At 54.5% G+C, this 19374-nt stretch overlaps 1 protein-coding gene across 2 annotated transcripts in view; it reads left to right on the forward strand.

The window, feature by feature from the left end:
• Window positions 1-18951, forward strand: part of CLIP2 (CAP-Gly domain containing linker protein 2) — a 66039-nt gene extending 47088 nt beyond the window's left edge. For both annotated transcript variants that reach the window (XM_084881980.1, XM_084881981.1), the window contains 8 exons: window positions 1611-2546; window positions 4910-4967; window positions 7291-7374; window positions 8303-8459; window positions 11038-11197; window positions 12158-12343; window positions 12771-12833; window positions 16806-18951. In XM_084881980.1, the coding sequence (XP_084738106.1) occupies window positions 1611-2546; window positions 4910-4967; window positions 7291-7374; window positions 8303-8459; window positions 11038-11197; window positions 12158-12343; window positions 12771-12833; window positions 16806-16817 (1656 nt within the window). In that variant the 3' untranslated portion in view covers window positions 16818-18951. The remainder of the gene's footprint in view (window positions 1-1610; window positions 2547-4909; window positions 4968-7290; window positions 7375-8302; window positions 8460-11037; window positions 11198-12157; window positions 12344-12770; window positions 12834-16805) is intronic.
• Window positions 18952-19374: the final 423 nt, after the last annotated feature.

Here is a 19374-nt window from a genome sequence, read left to right on the forward strand (position 1 = left end):
CCTCCTGCGGGCAGTCACGGAGACAGCCTATCCACGCCTCCCTTCTCCCAGCTGGGAAGGCGGAGGTTGGGGCTGTAGGTCCAGGTTCCCTGGAAGGCCTTAAATATGGTGGTAGGAGGGGCCCCCTGGAGGACCTGGGGCTGGGGGAGGAGGGGTGTCCCCGGACATGGGTTTCTGTGTCAGTCCAGGGTGTGGCTGCTGTGACAGCAGGGGCCAGGGAGTGGTTTCTAGGCTAGGGAAAGCTCTGTTTGGGGGTGGTTCCCCCAAGTCCCAGGGCTCCAGGCCCAGCTGGCCCCTCCACAGCCCATGCATGTCCCCGGACTGGCCCCCTGTGCAGGGACACACGTCCAAACAGCTGGCTGGCCTAGCCCAGCGGACAGTGCTGCCACCGTTCTCCTGGCAACGGCGCTAACAGCCAGTGAGCAGTGTTTGGGGGTAAACAGCATGGGGTGTGGGGTGAGCAGCCGTCAGTCTCTGCGTGTCGGCCTCAGCACCAGGGAGTGTGTGCATGGGGGGAGGTGGGTATCTGGGAGGCTCATGGTACTGCACACTAAGTGTTGCCCAGGGACCGTGTGCTTGTGCAGTACACACGCGTGTGCACAGAGGCTATGGGCAGAAACTGACCCAGTCACAGTTGACAGGCCCAACCCTCCACACCCAGGCACCTTGAACCTCGGGCTCAACCTGACTGAAAAAACAAAAAACAGGTTCATTGAACTAACTGGTTTGGCTCAGTGGATAGAGCGTCGGCCTGCGAACTGAAAGGTCCCAGGTTCGATTCCAGTCAAGGGCATGCATGTACCTTGGTTGCGGGCACATCCCCAGTAGCAGCTGATCGATGTGTCTCTCTCATCGATGTTTCTAGCTCTCTATCCCTCTTTCTTCCTCTCTGTAAAAAATCATTAATATATACACACACACACACATATATATATATAATATATATTATATATATTATATATTATATATTTTTATATTTTTTAATCTTAAAAAAATAAAGGTCAGCTTCAGAAACAAAAATACTTACTTAAGTTTATAACAGATTTAAAACGTTTAAATATTTTTGTTTCCAAATCTGTGACCATTGACATGATTGAGGTGTGGGGTCTTGGAGGCTGGAGCCTATGATCTCGGAGTTTCCCTCAGGAGGCAGGTCTGGGAGCATTAATTTTGTTCTTCGTTAGGCATTTCAACCGGCCCTCCTTTGCCCACCCTCTTCAGACAGCCCCTGAGACCCCCCATTCCCGCTGGGGGACTTGCAAACCCCCTGTCATCTCTGCCCTTTAACAATCACGTAAACTGAAAGAAGGCCGTAGCCTCAAATAAGTGGGGTTTTTAACCATCAATTTGTCCCCCGCCTGGTGCCGTGGAGACCATTGACTCCCTGAATCGCTGGGGTACCAGCCAGGGCGCTCTTCCCGGGAGGTGTGGCGGGCCAGGCCCCTGAGAAAAGCCACAGTTGAGTAGGAGTGGGCGCCCTTCCCTTCTCTTGACCTTACCCTGCAGGGCCCGGGGCCCCTGAGTGGTGAGGAGGCCCCCGCACCCCTGCTGCACGTACCCCCCCTTGCTCTCCGGCCGGCCCGCTCACCGCCTCCCTCTCTCCCCCGCAGCTGACCACGGTGGCCGAGAAGTCGCGGGTGCTGCAGCTGGAGGAGGAGCTGAACCTGCGGCGGGGCGAGATCGAGGAGCTGCAGCAGTGCCTGCTGCAGTCCGGCCCGCCGCCCACCGCCCACCCCGAGGCCGCCGAGACCCTGCAGCTGCGGGAGCGGCTGCTGTCGGCCAGCAAGGAGCACCAGCGGGAGAGCGGCGTGCTGCGGGACAAGTACGAGAAGGCCCTGCGGGCCTACCAGGCCGAGGTGGAGAAGCTGCGGGCCGCCAACGACAAGTACGCCCAGGAGGTGGTGGACCTCAAGGCCAAGGTCCAGCAGGCCACCAGCGAGAACATGGGGCTCATGGACAACTGGAAGTCCAAGCTGGACTCGCTGGCCTCGGACCACCAGAAGTCCCTGGAGGACCTCAAAGCCACCCTGAACTCGGGCCCCGGCGCCCAGCAGAAGGAGATCGGGGAGCTGAAGGCCGTGATGGAGGGCATCAAGATGGAGCACCAGCTGGAGCTGGGCAACCTGCGCGCCAAGCACGACCTGGAGACCGCCGTGCACGTGAAGGAGAAGGAGGGCCTGCGGCAGAAGCTGCAGGAGGCCCAGGAGGAGCTGGCCGGGCTGCAGCAGCACTGGCGGGCCCAGCTGGAGGTGCAGGCCGGCCAGCACCGGCTGGAGCTGCAGGAGGCCCAGGACCAGCGCCGGGATGCCGAGCTGCGGGTGCACGAGCTGGAGAAGCTGGACGCGGAGTACCGGGGCCAGGCGCAGGCCATCGAGTTCCTCAAGGAGCAGATCTCCCTGGCCGAGAAGAAGATGCTGGACTACGAGCTGCTGCAGAGGTCCGAGGCCCAGAGCAGGCAGGAGGCCGACAGGCTGCGGGAGAAGCTGCTGGTCGCCGAGAACAGACTCCAGGCCGTCGAGTCCCTGTGCTCGTCCCAGCACGCCAACGTACGCAGCAGCGCCTTCTCGCGGGGCCCGTGAGCGACAGCGGCTCAGGCCTGAGAGCCGGCTGGGGAGGGCCTAGCGTTGACTGACCTCTTTTCTCAGCCCGGGGAAGCGTGCTCGTTGCCCCCAGGTTCATGTCCATTGAGATGTGGGGCACTGGGCTCAGAGGAGGGAGCCTCTGGTCCCTCTGTGAGATGGGCAGCCGGCCCGGTGACTGTGGGGACCCACAGTGGTCTGAGCTGACCTGGCTGGGTCCCCCACAGACCAGGCCTGGAGAGAGATGTACCTCAGGGCAGAGAACAGGCTTCCTCCAAGTCCCTATGTGCCCACACGGGTCCTGCTGAGAGTCCCCTGTGCCGTGGGCTGGCCTGGATGTGGACAAGCCCTGCCCATCCCCAGCTCCCATCTCCCCCTGGGGCGCTGACCCAGGGGACCTGAGGGCGCCCTCTTCCTGCTGGTCCTAATGAGACGAGCCACAGTTCAGGGGTCACTCTCCCAGAGTGGGGGTCCCGGGAGTGGGGTCTGGGAGGCCAGAGGGGGTGGTCCTGGGGGAGCTGCTGCCACCGGTCTCAGCTTCGCCCCAAGCCCAGACGTCCCGGCTGAGCACACTGGGGAGGCCCAGACGGGCTGTGCTCACTCCAGGGGGGCTGGGAAGGGCCTTGGTGTGGCTCCGGGCACCACACCTGGTGCCAGGCCCTATGCTGCCCCATTCCAACTTCGTTCCCACGAGGTCGATGCTCCATTTCATAGATGATCCAACCAAGACCTCAAGACTAGTAACCTTCCCAGGGTTTCTGCCCTCCGGTGGCAGAGACGGTGCCCAGGCCTGGTGCCCGAGGGCGCCTGGGAGGACAGACGTCAGGTTTGAGGTGAAGGGACAGCTAGCAGCAGGATCGTTGCCTTTTTCACAGGCCCCGGGTTCCCCCTGTATGTTTACACTAGAACTCAGCACTCCAGCAGTAAGTCCTCAGGAGGCCTGAGTGCAGGGCGCCCTCATGCCTTGAGGTCCCACGGTAGCAGCCTTCCGGCCCCCTTCTGCTGGGAAGTGCTCTCCCAGGATCCTGGGCAGAGGGGAGGAAGAGCCCAGGTCAGCCTATGTGCATACGTCCTGATTGGCTTCTCAGGCGGGGGTCAGGCCGGGAGCCCACACATGGGCTCCCTCAGCGGGAGAGGTTTGGGGCCGCTGTAGCTCCACAGAGCGTGGGGGACAGAGGTCTAAGGGTGGCCTCCTGCTCCTCAGTCACAGTCCTTGGGTGGAGAAGTGGGTAGTGACCTCAAGAAGACCTCTCTTAACTTCTGTACATACAGGGTCTCAGTCTGGACCCACGTGTCCACGTACAGTTGGATTTTTAGTCTAATGTGATAAGCATGAGAATTCCAAAAAGATGTTCTAGCATGTGCCTCGTTTTCCCTGCAGGGTTTGTCAATAACGATCTAGGGTAGGATTGTCGAACTCAATCAGAGAAGGGGCCAAAATCTAAAATCCAGCCTAAATCGCGGGCCAAATGGTTTACTGAACAGTCATAAACTGACAATGTCATAAACTGACAGCGGAGTGCAGTGATGACAGCGCGGTGCGGGCCACATTGCAAGGCCTGGCGGGCTGGATTTGGCCCGTGGGCCTTGTGTTTGACACATGTGCTCTAGGGGCTTAGTTATCACCAGCTGAGAACAAAACGGGGCTTGGGATGTATGAGAAGAAGTATGAAGGGCAGGGTGATGGAGGTGACTGCCTGCTCAGCTCTGGGCCATCCTGACCCGCAGTGTTAGACTCAGACACACGGCACGCTCAGAGGACAGCCAGCTTGGGCAGGAGGCCAGAGACACTTGGAGAAGGAAGCAGTAAGGAGCCAGTTGGTGTTTGCCCATATTTTTTCCCCTTGATCTTTTCTTCTTCGGCTTCTGAGTTTATTATTTAGAAGAAGAAGTATTAGAGAGACAGGAAGGAGCATTCTTGAAGTCCCTCGGGGAGCCAGCCCCGGAGTATGCTCCCCGCACACCGCCCCACGGCGGTCAATGCTTGTTTCGTGGAGGGAAACCGAGGCTGGAATCTTGCCTCTGGATGTTGATAAGACAGATTCCCAGGACCAACCCCTGTAGGCACCCCAGGGAAGGAGACGTCTTATCAATATAATAAACATTTCCAACCGAGGGAGGGGCAGGAGGCGTTCAGTGGGAGCCACACGGCAGCCGTGGGGTGATGGGAACAGAGGAGGGTCCTCTGTGGTCAGGGGGGTCATCTCAAGGACACCTGTGCTCCCTGCCACAGCGAGTCCCCTCGTGTGGTGTAGGCGTGGCGTTGGCTGGGCTGGCGGGGGCTGGGGCCGAGGGGAGGCGGGCGCCCCCTTACAGTCCTCTTCTTTCAGATGATTGAGTCGAACGACATTTCAGGGGAGAAGATGAGGATGAAGGAGATGGTGGAGGGTGAGTGGCCGCTGGGCAGGCGGGACACGGGCTTTGGGGACAGGCTGGCTGGTTCTGCCTCTGAGCTGGTGCCACTTGGTTTTGCATCACCTGCCATTTGGGGAGAGGTGCCTGCTGCACGCAGGAGCCATCGCCCCGGCCGCGGGTGAGGAGGGCCGCGGCTCCGTTGGTTGAGTGCTGAGCATATCTTGTTTGTTCGGTTTTACGTTGTTTTTAAAATAGGTATAAACTACAAATGGTTCAAAGGGCATAAGGTGAAGGGTCCGACCCCTGTTCTCTTCCCAAAGGCACAACGTGGGTCAGCTTCTGTCCCTACGCACAGAGCGTTTCTGCACATACAAGCAGATAGGGAACAGATGGCCCCTTACTTTCTTCCATTTAATAATGTGTCTTGGAGACTCTTCCTTATCTCTACATTCTTTTCCGTGGTGCAGAGTATGCCATTGTGTGGAGCTACCCTCATTTAGCCAGTTTCCTGCTGATGGATTGTAGGTTGTTTTTAGTCTTTGCTGCAAACACCGCTGCGGTAAATTACCTCCTCCTTGGGCTTAACCAGTTTTGACTCTCATTGGCTGTGGTTGAAAGTATGTTTCTCGCCCAGCCAGTATGGCTCAGTGGTTAAGCACTGACCCATAAACTAGGAGGTCACAGTTTGATTCCCGGTCAGGGCACATGCCCAAGTTGCAGGCTTGATCCCCAGTAGGAGGCGTGCTGTTTCTAACTTTCTCCCTCTCACTTCCTCGCTCTGAAACCAATGAAAACATTTTTTTAATAAAAATAAAAGTGTGTTTCCTCACCAGCAATGTTTCAGCAAACTGATCTCTGCCAGTCGGAAGAGTAAAAGATGTTGCCTGGTGTAATTTCCATTTAGCTTTCTCTCACTGAGAATGAAGTGCCACGTCCATGTCTCCTTGCATCCTTTATCCATTTTATTCCTATTGTTAGTGATCTTTTTGTCCATTTTCCAGGAATTCCTTATTTATGACATTGCAAACATATCCCCCAAGGCGTGGTTTGGCTTTTCTTATGATGGTATTTGCCATTTAGATTTTCTTAAATTGATCTTTCTTGGGGGTGGGGGGAGGGGGTTCTGCATTTATTAATTTATTAATTATCTGGTGGTTTCTTCTAGTACTTTTTAGTTCCTTATTCTAGTATGTTTAAATCTCTGATCACTCTAGAATTCATCCTTCTAGAAGGTGTGAAGTTAGGATCCATTTTTATTTTTTTCCTATAAGAGTACCCCATATTTGAAAAACTTATCTCCCCTTCTCTACTGACTTGAATGGCCAACCTTATTATTTTATGTAAACTATTTCTGGATTTTCTGTTCCTTTCCAATGACCTTTCTATTTGTTCATGTGCCAATTCTATCATTTTTAAAAATCTTTTATTGATTTTTAGAAAGGGAGGGAGATAGATAGATAGATAGATAGATATAGAGAGAGAGACATTGATGTGAGAGAGACACATCGGTCGATTGCCTCTCACACTCATCCTGACCAGGGATTGAATCCATGACCTTCTGCTGCGGAGCATGATGCTCCAACCAGCTTAGCTGCTCCGGCTATGGCCTATAATGTTTTAATTACCCAAGCTCTGTTTGGTTTTTAATTACTGGTAAGGCTACCCTTGGCTAACACTGCTCTTTCAAAAATTCTCTTGACCATTTAAAAAAATATATTTTTTATTGTTTTTTTGCAGAGAGGAAGGGAGAAGGATAGAGAGTTAGAAACATCGATGACAGAGAAACATTGATCAGCTGCCCCTGCACACCTCCCACTGGAGATGTGCCTACAACCAAGGTACATGCCCTTGCCCGGATTCGAACCTGGGACATTTCAGTCCACAGGCCGACACTCTATCCACTGAGCCAAACCGGTTAGGGCAGCCTTTTTTTTTTTTTTTTTTTAAATCCTCACCTAAGGACTTTTAGAGAGAGAAAGGGAGAGAGAGAGAGAGACATGGATGTGAGAAAGACACATCGATCGGTTGTCTTTCATTCTCACTCCAACCAGGGATCATTCCACAACCCAGGTTAAGTGCCCTGACCGAGAATTGAACCGCAACCTCCTAGTTCATGCATCAATGCTCAACCACTGTGCCACACCAGCCCGGTTTGTCTATCCAGTATTGAATGCACGTGACCTTGTGACCTGGGCACCATTATTATCATCTCCATTTCTCACTCGGGGAGACTCTGAGCGTTAGGCTGCCTGAGACCACAAGGTCCTGGAGCCTTTAACTCAGAGTGAGCTACCCAGAGGGACGGGTGGCGGCCGCTGGAGTGTTAATGGCCCCTCATCTCCCCCTTCTCCCCTAGGCCTGCAGGACAAGCTGAACAAGAGGGACAAAGAGGTGACAGCCTTGACGAACCAGACGGAGACGCTCAGGGCCCAAGTAAGTGGTAAGTCTCCCTCTCGCAGGGCACACGCGGGGGCTGTCCCGGGCCACGTGCCAGGGGAGCGTGGGGAGGGTTGGCATCTGGGTCGGGTGCCCGCCCGCACTCTGCCTCGAAGAGGAGGTGGCTGGGGCCAGTTCACCTGCACTGGACTTCCCCGGGCAGCAGGGATGGGGGAATAGCACCCCTTTCATGGTCCATGATGGTCTCGGGGACCCCAGCCAGCTTCTCTCGCCAGCGGCCATGCTGTTCTGAAATGCCACCGGGGCTTTTGGATTCTCAGGCCACTCTGACACAGTCTCTCTGCCACCCTGGCCTCTGGAGGAAATACCGAGGCTTTAGAATCGGGGGGAGGGCCCGGGCTGCGGTAGAGAGCAAGGCCCAGGGGACCTGAGGACAGGGGGCGCCTGGGGGAGGCAGGGCGCCTGGAATGTGTGACGGGGTGACAGACTGGCCCTGCTGCCTGTCCAACACAGTGCCAGGGGCGGTGTCCGTGCGGCGGCCCCGTGCTGGGACATGGTTCCCACCCGCCTCTCCCCGGTTCCCATCCCGTTCACAGGGCCTAACTGGTTCCAGCAGAGGTCAGCTGACCTAGTTCCTCCAAGGCAGAGGTGCAGCTAGAGCCCGTGCCTGCTCAGGCAGGAGTGGCATGTCTCGGGGGGACTGCTTCCCACCGCCCAGGGCCCAGGCTCTGAGCTTGGGGTCCTGGTCTGCTTCCTGTGGCTGTTCTCTCCGCCCCGGGCTGCCTGGCTCTGCGGGACCGGCCAGGGCCGCTCAGTGGAGTGTGTCACTGTGAACACCCCCCCCTCCCCCCCTCCCCACACACACACACATTCTCCGAGAACGGGGCTCCCTGCCTGGGCCGGGCCCGCTGGTGGGACAGGTTCCCACGGCGATCCTGACCCCGCCTTCTTCCCTGCTGGCTGACCCTCAGCGCTGGAGAGCAAGTGCAAGTCGGGGGAGAAGAAGGTGGACGTCCTGCAGAGGGAGAAGCGGCGCCTGGAGGCCGAGCTGGAGGCCGTGTCCCGGAAGACGCACGACGCCTCCGGCCAGCTGGTGCTCATCAGCCAGGAGCTGCTCAGGAAGGAGCGGTGCGTAGCCGGGGCGGTGTGCTCGGGCCGGGAGGCCCGCCTCAGCCGTCTCCCCCTGCCCTGGCCTCACTCACCGGGCACGAGCCAGTGTCCTCCGGAGATGGATGGGGTAGGACAGGTGGCTGGCGTCCCCAGGGGTCGCTGTGCTCTCCTCCGCTAAGCTCAGAGGAGGCCTGAGTCCTCCCTAACAGTTCTCTCTCTGAGCAGAGCTTACAGGGAAGGCGAGTGGCTCCCACCCTTCTTGGTCTTCATCGCTGCCTTTAAACTCTTCAAACGTATCGAGGATTCCCAAGGAGCTTGTGTTTGCTTTTTCTGTGTTTGTCATATTAGACATTAAAAGTGAGGAATGTAAAAATATTTAACTCACTTAAAAATAATAAACCAATTGCATGTGCCGTAAATAACATGCTTTTGATAAAAAGCGACTGTTTTCCAAAACAAAAAGGTATTTAATGAGACGAGGGGCATTGTTTAACATTTTTGTATTCCATCTTTGCAGTGTGTTGTTTTGGTTGAAGCATATTATGAAAACCTGGCCTCACAGTGATTTGTAGTTAGAAAAGAGCATATTTTAATATTGTTTTCAGGTCATTAACATGTTACGTGACCCCAAGAAAAAAGTTCATTGTATGCACATGAGAAACGATAGTGAAAATAGCCAAAACCGGTTTGGCTCAGTGGTAGTGCGTCGGTCTGTGGACTGAAAGGTCCCAGGTTCGATTCCGGTCAAGGGCATGTACATTGGTTGCGGGCACATTCCTGATAGGGGGTGTGCAAGAGGCAGCTGGTCGATGTTTCTCTCTCATCGAAGTTTCTAACTCTCTCTCCCTCTCCCTTCCTCTCTGTAAAAAATCAATAAAATTAAAAAAAAAAAATGATAATGAAAATAGTTTTGACCCAAGGATCCCTTGAAAGAGTCTTGGGGACCCCTGAGGGTTCCCCATGCTGCACTTTGAGAACCACTTGGTTCCAGTTTATAGACATGGTTTGCGTAACCTATATGAGGCTTTAGGGGGGAAAGAACACATAGATGAACATTTAAAAAATCAGAAGATAGCACATAAAATCTAGATTTCTCCAGAAGTTCTGACAACAATAGGCTGACTCCCAGCGGAGCAACAACCAGTCATTGCTGGGGAGCACCTGCACCCTCTCGGTGGGCAGGGAGGTCTCGTGTCCCAAGTCGTCCCCCCTCTTCATTGTTTTACTTACACCCGCTTCTGGGCCTGGTCTGCCAGCCCCTGTGAGCATTTGAGGTTCATCCTCTGATCTAAAGGAACCTTGCTAAAGTGCAAGCATCTCTTTATGAAGGAAATGGTGTCTCTTTCCTTCCCGTCCTGGTGAGTCCGATGACACCCTGGGGCTTTCTGTGCTAGATTCACTGTGAATTTAGCACCTCTCTGGAAAACGTGGCCCCTCCCGGGGGGAGGGAACAGGTGCAGCTGGGGAACACTCCTTCCCAGCATGCACTCCCAGCCAGCGGGTGCTCCGTCCCGGCTCCGCTGCTGTCTCGCTCCCCGTATCCTCCCCTCTCCACGTCAGATACTGTATTCTCGGGGCTCAGCCCAGTCTTGCCTCCTCCGCTGTCTTCCTGCTATCAACAGGCTCATTTCTCCCCCTGTCCCTCACCACTCACTCAATTGCTACCTTCTTCTCTTTGTCCAGTCCTTCCCGAGGCTTAGCTCTTGGCTCATCTCTTCTTTGAAGCCCTCCTTTATTGAAGTAGGCCACCATGAGCTTCCGCACGCTCCTGTGATGCTCAGGACGGGAGTGGAGGATCAGCTAGGAATGTTTTTGCAGATTAACCAGTAGATTTACTTTCCTCGCATAACAGAAATCTGGGAGTAGCGATGGATGACCGTCAGTAGCTAAACATATCAGTGCTAAGTGACCAGTTCTCTTGGACTCTTCCTCGTGGTTGCAGAGTGGCTGCTGGAGCTCCAGCCATCACATCCACAGCAGGAGGGAGGAGGAAAGGGATTCCACTTTGTTCTCCACTCCCCATGGCCACCCAGTGAGGGAGTTTCCCTCTCCCCTGTAGTAGTTTCAGGGAAGGGGAAAGGCTTAGAAGGAACGTGTCCTGTTCTCTAAGCCTGTGCCCACTGCAGACATTGCTCACTGACTGCCGCACTCCTTTCCGCACAGCCTGGATGTGCCTGAGAATCCTTCTCATCCCAGTATTCCAGGCAGCTGCTGCCAGCTGGTTAAGGGCTGACATGGGGAGGGGGGGAACCTCATCTGATTTCAGCCATTCAAAATGTCTTGCTTCATGAGTGCCCTTGGATGAGTATTTTGTTTGCTTTGCTTAATGTTTTAGTTAAATAAATATTCTCTTTATTAAAAAAAAATAAACAACTTCAAAAACATTCTAGGAAAGGCCAAATCCTCTCCAGTGTTTCGTCCCTAAATCCTGGTCCCTCCTGGGCTGTGGTTGGATGATTTCACGCCTCATGTTTCCACACTGGTGCTGTTTTAATAGCCAGTCTCCCCCGCAGGGTGGCCGTCTCCGGGCATCTGGCAGATGGCTGGAGTGTGGAGTGACTGTAGCTGTTCTTTGCCCCTCCCCTCCTCCCCCCAGGAGCCTGAACGAATTGCGGGTATTGTTGCTGGAAGCCAATCGCCACTCCCCAGGGCCCGAGAGGGACCTGAGCCGCGAGGTCCACAAGGCTGAGTGGCGGATCAAGGAGCAGAAACTCAAGGATGACATCCGGGGCCTTCGTGAAAAGCTGACGGGGCTGGTATGTGGGGGCAGGGGACGCTAGGGTGGGACTGAGGCTGCCCTGCAGTCCGGCCGGGAGAGTAGTGACCTCCTGGAGCCATCCCAGGAACCGCCAAGCCCCAGAGAATTCACAGTCCCCTAAACCACAGGGTCGGTGATGCAGCTGGTGCAGGGGTCACAGGCAGCTGCTTTTGCAGCATCGTGGCTGGCTGCTGTGTGGCAGACTAGGGGGTGCAATGCTAAGGAATGCTGTCTAAGAATCTGACCTGCCGAAACCAGTTTGGCTCAGTGGATAGAGCGTCGGTCTGCAGACTGAAAGGTCCCAGGTTCGATTCCGGCCAAGGGCATGTACCTCGGTTGCGGGCACATCCCCGGTGGGGGGGTGTGCAAGAGGCAGCTGATTTATGATTCTCTCTCATCGATGTTTCTAACTCTCAATCCCTCTCTGTGTATAAAATAATCCTTTACAAAAAAAGAAAAAAGAATCTGACCTATCCGGAGGTACGGTGGGCTCTGCAGGTGGTGAGCTCCCCACCCAGAGAAGTAATCAACCAGAAAGGGCCCTGCAGTGGGGGTTCACACCTGAGTGTCAGGAGGAAGGGGGCGAGTTTGTGTAAAGGCGGGTGTGTCTCCAGAGACCATCGTGGGTGGGGCCGCTGTGTCCTGCTGGGTAGGGGAGGAGGAGTAGAGAAGTCACTATAGGACGGGGTCTGGCTGTCAGGAGGAGGGGCCCACATAAGAATGTGGAGGGAGGGGGGAGAATCAAGGAGAGAGGAAGGCGTCTGGATTTTGCGACTTGGAGGATGTGAAGCGTCTGACAGAGCCTGCTTCAGTGGGGACCCTCAGGGGAGGGAGCGGGGCCTGGCCCAGCGATGGGGTGGGGCCAGGAGGATTTCCTGCCTGGAGGACGCCCCCCTCCCCTCACACACACGCACACTGCACCTTCATGCATGCTCTTCCTGTCTCCGGCCACTTGTAGGACAAAGAGAAGTCGCTGTCCGATCAGAGGCGCTACTCCCTCATCGACCCGTCCTCGGCACCTGAGCTCCTGCGGCTACAGCACCAGCTGATGAGCACAGAGGACACGCTGCGGGACGCCCTGGACCAGGCTCAGCAGGTGGAGAAGCTCATGGAGGCCCTGAGGAGCAGCCCCGACAAGTCCCCGGTGAGCCATGGGCCAGGGCTGGGCTGACCAGGCAAGCCAGTGGCAGTGTCCTCATGGAGCATGGCCCTGTCCTGGGAACCCCCAGCGTCAGGGGAAGGCGGCCCTGTCCGCAGAAACCTGGTCTGAAGCGGGAGGCAGCCCTATCGATCCTGGGAACCCTGGTCTAGCGGGGAGAGACATAGGCGTGTGCTCTGAGAGCCCCAGCCCAAGGGTACATGGCTTTGCCATGAGGACCTCAGACCAAGGGGAGAGATGCAACCTTGTCCCGAGAGCTTTGGTCTGTGGGTCCCGGGACCCCCATTCCCCAAGAGCTCTGATCAGTTTGGAGCCCGAGACGATCCTATCAAGAAGACATCGCCATCTAGTGGACGAACGAGGAACTGTTGTCTGGTGAGCCTCACTCGGCATCTGCCCATGACTCTTACAGGCCATTGGCAATTCGGGTTCTGCGAACGGCATCCACCAGCAAGACAAGACCCACAAACAAGAGGTAAGGAGCTCTCTGGTCCCGGGGGACACCGTGGCACTCCCACTGCACATATAAAGAAGAAAATACCAGTAGCCCTTTTACTCAGAGATGACCAACGTTAGTGTTTGTAAGTGTGTGTGTGTGTGTGTGTGTGTGTGTGCGCACACAGATATGTACAATCAAGCCTCATTATTCACAGATTCCATATTTGCAAATTTGCAACTAAAATGTGTTTATAACCCCAAAATCAATATTTGCAGCAATTTTGTGGTTGTTTATGGACATGTGCAGAGCAGAGAAAAATCTGGGTTGCCTGACCTGCATGTTCCCAGCCGAGGGGTACAAGGCTGCTCTCTCCCTTCTCGGTTCAGCTCTCATTCTGCAAACCTGTCCTTTTTGAAATATATTTAATGCCACCTTTTCCACATTCTTGTGCTTTTTACTTGGTGATTTCTGCTGTTTACAATGACCCCCTAATGATGGCTATGTGCCCTACAAAGAAAATCTGTGTGTTTAAATAAGCCCAGATGATGTGATTCAATAGTCGAGTGTCAAATTATGAACCATGGAGATCACAGTTTAATTCCAGGTCAGGGCACATGCCCCGGTGGCAGGCTCGATTCCCAGTGGGGGGCATGCAGGAAGCAGCTGATCAGTAACTCCCATCATTGATGTTTCTCTCTGTCCCTCTTCCCTCCTCTCTGAAATCAATGAAAATATATTGGAAAAGTAAATAAGCTTTGTTCAGGCATGAATTATACAGTAAGTCCTCACTTAAGGTCAATGATGGGTTCTTGGAGATTTCAACTTTAAGCGAAATGACATATGACAAAACCAGTTTTACGATTAGCTAATTGATATAAACAGGAGTTAAGTTCCCATGGCATATTTCTGGCCACAAAAACATCACCAAACTTCTAAATAAAGACCCCAAACACTTGTAATATTAAACATTGAGATAAACGTGAGCTGTACAGACATTTAAGAAGAATAAAAACAGGTAAGATCATTTTATTCCAGGTCAGGGTGACAGGTGGCTGGGTCTCTCCCAGCAGCTCAGAGCACAAGCTGGGATCCACCATCACAGGACTCCCTTCCATCACAGTGCCACTCACACCCACACCCACGCCGACTGGGACAGTGTAGGCACGCCAGTTTATCTCACATGCAGTCTTCAGAATGTCGGGGGAAGCCAGAGTCCCCAGAGAAAACCCATGCTGACATGGGCAGGATGTGCAAATGTCACACAGACCAAGAACGGATTCTCCCCCCCGCCCCCCGTCACCATTAGAACAAAGCGATGTTATTCGAAGACCTGCGGTACTGCTGGCCTTGGGTTGTTAATGAGTCAGCAGCATGTGTTAGTTGAGATGTCTGTACACAGAATCACTCATAAAACACGGCTATGTATGATCAGTTGACTAAAACGTCCTGATCAGAGGTTTGAGGGAACCTAAACCCATATTTCCGCCGGGAGCAGTGGCTCAGCATTCGCTAACTGAGTGCAGGTGAGGACTTTATAGAACATAACTACAGTGAATAAGGAGAAGCTGTTTTATGTGCATGTACATGTATATGCATGTGGGCAAACATTAGCTTTATTTGGAAATCATTTCAAAATTACCAAAAAATTGCAAGAGTAAAAATAGCACCTAGCATGTCATCTGCCCTTTCCCACGTTGCATTGTAAGCATGTTGCCCTGTGTGTTTCGTCTCTTGCTCTCTGTGTGTAGCTGTGTGTGTGGTAAGGCCTGTAGTTTTTTTCTGAACCATTTCAGTGTAATTGCATGTCTTGGCCCTTAACACTTGGGTCTGTATTTCCTGAGTAAAAGGACATGATTGTACATAACAACAGTACAGTTATCAATTTCAGCAAATGGAACGTTGATCTAAGATTTATATTCATTCTACTCTGCATACTCATTTCCCCCTCTGTACAGGATTCTCCACAGGTTAAGTTAGCTTATTGCATTTAGCTGTTATGTCTCGTTAGTCTACTTTAATCTGGAACATGTTCTTGATTTCTCTTTGATTTTTATGGCATTGGCATTTTTTAAATATAGTACCTACTCCTTTTAGAAATATATACACTGAGTGGCCAGATTATTATGATCTCTGAACGCATAATAATCTGGCCACTCAGTGTATATCCTATATAATAAAAGGCTAATATGCAAATTGTCCTCTCAACCAGGAGTTTGACCAGCAGGCAGGCTGGCCAACCGCCCATGTTCCTTCCCCCTGGCCAGGCTGGCCGGATCCCACCCATGCACGAATTCATGCACCGAGCCTCATATATATTATATATGTGTGTGTGTGTGTGTGTGTGTGTGTGTGTGTGTGTACACACATATACACACACACACACACACGCACATACATACACTGAGTGGTCATATTATTTTGCAATCAGAGATCATAATAATCTGGCCACTCAGTGTATATTTGTATTGATTTTTAAAGAGGGAGGAAGGGAGGGTGAGAGAAACTGATGCGAGGGGAATATCAATCAGCTGCATACTGCATACCCCCCCACCCACACTGCATGCCCCTCCCTCCTTTATAAATAGAAGATTCCTCATTTGGGATTTGCTGGTGGGTCCCCGTGATCTGAGCCAGGTCCTGCATCTCGGGCTGGACCACTTCGTCAATGCCGTGTGTACAGCATCCAGACTGGGGACATGATGTCCATCTGCCCTTCCCTCCTGATGTGAATTGCGATCACCTCATCAAAGAGTTCTCTGATTTCTCCCCTGCATAGTTATTGGCTCTTTTTAACAATCAGGCTGTGGGGACGGTAGGGCCATGTGAATACCCTCTCCTTGCTGAGCCCCTCCCCTGGAATTAGCATCCTGGGATGACTCTAGCCTGAGCCAATCTTTACTGTGATGGTTGCAAAGCAGCACATACATCATTTTAATAGAGTAAGTCTCACACTGTATTCAATTTCTCCTCCTGTATTTTTCACTGAATATTTTAAACAAGCATTTTCTCTTTTCCTTAAGCAATCTGTTAAGTCTACTTTTTTTTTTATTAAATATATATTTTATTGATTTTTCACAGAGAGGAAGGGAGAGAGATAGAGAGCTAGAAACGTCGATGAGAGAGAAGCATCGACCAGCTGCCTCTTACACACCCCCTACTGGGGATGTGCCCGCAACCAAGGTACATGCCCTTGACCAGAATCGAACCTGGGACCTTTCAGTCTGCAGACCGACGCTCTACCACTGAGCCAAACCGGTTTCGGCTAAGTCTACGTTTTGTAACATTATGGGTATAAAATTGGTTTTCTAGAACTTTGTGGGCCTAAAGGTGCCTGTGGCCCCTGTGATTGTCATGTCTTTGTTAGACTGTTGTGTTTTAAGAGGTAACACCTGCTTTTACCCACAGTGTAATGGGCACCCACCTGGGGCCCAGATGCCAGCCCAGCACAGGCTCTGTCCCTGGTTTGCCATGTGACCTTGGGCAAGTGAGGCTGGAGGAACTTGTCCTCCACCCCAGACAGGAGAGCCCCTGGGCACAGGTGCTCACCTAAAGAGAGGACCTTGGACATAGAATCTGCCAGGGGCCAAAGAGAGAAATTAAGGGGGTGGGGCACAGAGCTGTAGGGGGAAGTGTCAGGGTGCTGATAGCCAGCCCGTGTGTGGTTTCATCAACCCTTTGAGACACAGAGTCATCCCCGTTTGCAGACATGAAAACCAGGGCTTGGAGTCTCGCCTCCAGTTTTTATTTTCTTGGATCCAGCCTCCACCCAGGAACTCAGGGCTCTGCGAACCCACCTGCTCTAGCCTCTTCTCCTCAACTTCCCCTAAGCAGCTCCCACCCTACCTCCTATCTCACCATTCTTCCACACTCAGCAAAGAGACTCTTCTACCCCAGGGCCTTTGCCCATGCTGTGCCCTCTACCTGGCACCGGTGGTTCTCCTCCCCCAGCCCGTCCTTTTTCACCTCCTCGCCTCTGCCACTTGCTGATCAAGCCCTTGCTCTCTCCAGGACAAGCACTGACCCCGAAGGCCACCATGGAGCAGCCCCCGTCCACACCAGAGCCACTCGTTTCTGCCCCAGCGGCGCCCCCTCCAGGCAGCGGCCAGGACTGTTACTTTGGAGACAAGAACAGTATTTGTAACAATAATGTACCTACCGTCTGGACAATCCCCACCCTCAACCCCCTGCCGGACCAGGAGGCTTCCTCAAGCACGAACTTCCACAGAGAGCGGTACAGCCCTGACCCGGCCCCAGAGCCCGCAGCCCCGACGTCTGCCCAGGACACCCAGCAGCTTCTGGAATTCGTGGGGGGGGGCTGAGGCTGTCGGACCAGCCCCTCTCCCCACAACCAGCTGCTGGGGACCATCCTGGCACCCTGAGCACATCCCCACCCTCCCTTTTTCTCTTCCTTCTCCAGGGTCCCCCTGGGGTCCCAGAGAGCCAGGAAAGGGTCCGAGGAGGCCCGGGTCTCCTTGCAGGCACCAAGGAGCGAAGCCCGGGCCTCAGGGCCACTACGACCCCCTTTTCTGCAGCCACTTCCAGGCAAGGCAGTGCCCAGGGCGGCTCGTCCCCACACCGTGAGCCTCCTTCGCGCACTGGGACAAGCTCCCCTCGGCCTGTCTGCCCAGCGAGCCCCAGGTTCAAGGTGTTGGGGTGCAAGGTCCTTTTCCCCCAACACCAACACACACACACAACTCCAAGCTGCTGGCCAGAGGCTGGCCGCCAAGGCCAGGAGCTCAGTATTAGGAGAGTGGGAGCCCCGGTCCTCACCCCCACATCGGCCCAGGTTGGAGCTGGGGCAGGCTGGCTGCAGGGGCATCAAGACCAGTGGTCCAGGCATCTTTTTTTTTTTTTTTTTTTTTAATATATTTCATTAATTTTTCACAGAGAGGAAGAGAGAGGGATAGAGAGTTAGAAACATCGATGAGAGAGAGTCATTGACCAGCTGCCTCCTGCACACCTCCCACTGGGGATGTGCCCGCAACCAAGGTACATGCCCTTGACCGGAATCAAACCTGGGACCTTTCAGTCCACAGGCCGAAACTCTATCCACTGAGCCAAACCGGTTTCGGCGGGCCAGGCATCTTTTAACCGGTCTGTGATTCGGTGTCCCCGGGGCTGACTAGCTGTCCCAGAACTGGGTCTCCCACCTGCAGGGGCACGTGTGCGCACCCTGACGTACACGCCCACTGACCCTTGGCTCACACACACTCACTGGGGTCACACATGGCCATGCAGGTGGGGTGTTTGCATCAGCCATGCTCAGGCCGCACAGGTGCCCACACTTGGGTTCCAGGACTGAGCACCAGGCCACACATACCACAGACATTCCTGCAACCTGGCGGTGCACGCACACACCCGGGCACACACAGGGAGCGTTCAGGGGTGTGTGTGCCAGGCACAGGCATCAGAATGCGCAGGCACCATCAGCCCCTTTCGCTCTTACCAGGCACCGGCCCGGAGCCTTTTAAGCCTTGTCCCCAGAAAAAGAACCTAAGGGATGTAGTTGGCAAGAAAAAGCCGAGCCCCTCTCCCCCCTCGAGCCCCGCTGAGTGTCTCGGCCTGTGTGCGCAGGAGCAGCCAGCTGTGGTCCGGCAGTGCCCGCCTCTAGAGCTGGGCGGCCCGCAGGCCATGGCCCTGTGCCGCAGCACACAGTGGCGTTCCCGAGATGCACCGGGACGGGCGTGCAGCCTGCAGGTGCTCCCAGGCGCAGGAGGGTGGTGCTCACGGCCTCGCCGTCAGCCTCGCCATCGTGGGGGCAGCCAGTGTGCCCACCAGCCCCCTCGCCCTCCCCGTCGGCTTTTGGTAGCTCTCGCATGCTGTTCTATTAACAGTCTAGGAGCGATGCTCTAGCGGCCTAACCCAGCGTTAACCCTACTCTTCCAGCGCATCCAGGCAGCGGCCTCCCAAGGAGGCGCTGATTAGTCTGCTCACAGCCAGAGGCCCGCGCCGGAGGGCTGAGCCCCGGGGGGGTCTGCAGGCGGCAGGTGTCCAAGAAGCCTTTCCGGCCGAGCATCTCCGCCCGACCCTGTGGACTCAGCCACGCCCCTGCCACGCCCTCCCCACACCCGCCTCTCCCTCTCCCCAAAGTGGAATTGTTGAAGTGTGGCAAGTCCGTGCTCGAGACAATAAAGCTTGTGACTGAGGTCCAGGACCTGTGCCGCTGTCTGCTTCTCTGCCGGTGCCCTGGGCCCCCAGCCTCTCCCGGCTGGCGGGCCCGCGGGTGCCAGGAGTCGGTCTCGGCCCTGAACCTGGTGGGCTGCCTGCCGCTTGGTCTCGGGTGTGGGTGGCTGGTGAGGACCTCACAGGCCTGGCGTTGAAGGCATCGGGGCTGAGCTGCCTTGTTTGGGTTTGACTCTGGGCCTGGGAGGGATCTGGTTTGCAGCAGTTCTTTGGGAGGCGGAGGCCTGAACGTGAGTCTGTTGGAGTTACGAGTGGGCCTGCAGGAAAAGGAAAATCTCCCGGTAAGCGAGATAGGGATGGATCAGCCAGCACCAGCTTGCTGGGTCAGGTGAGGACACTTTCCAGCTCAGAGCTCGTTCTGTCCCACAGCAAGCTGTCTGTGGGTCACACGAGC

The sequence above is a fragment of the Pipistrellus hanaki genome (genome assembly GCF_964339955.1).
Source record: "Pipistrellus hanaki genome assembly, chromosome: 4".
In the NCBI taxonomy this organism is placed as follows: Eukaryota; Metazoa; Chordata; class Mammalia; order Chiroptera; family Vespertilionidae; genus Pipistrellus; species Pipistrellus hanaki.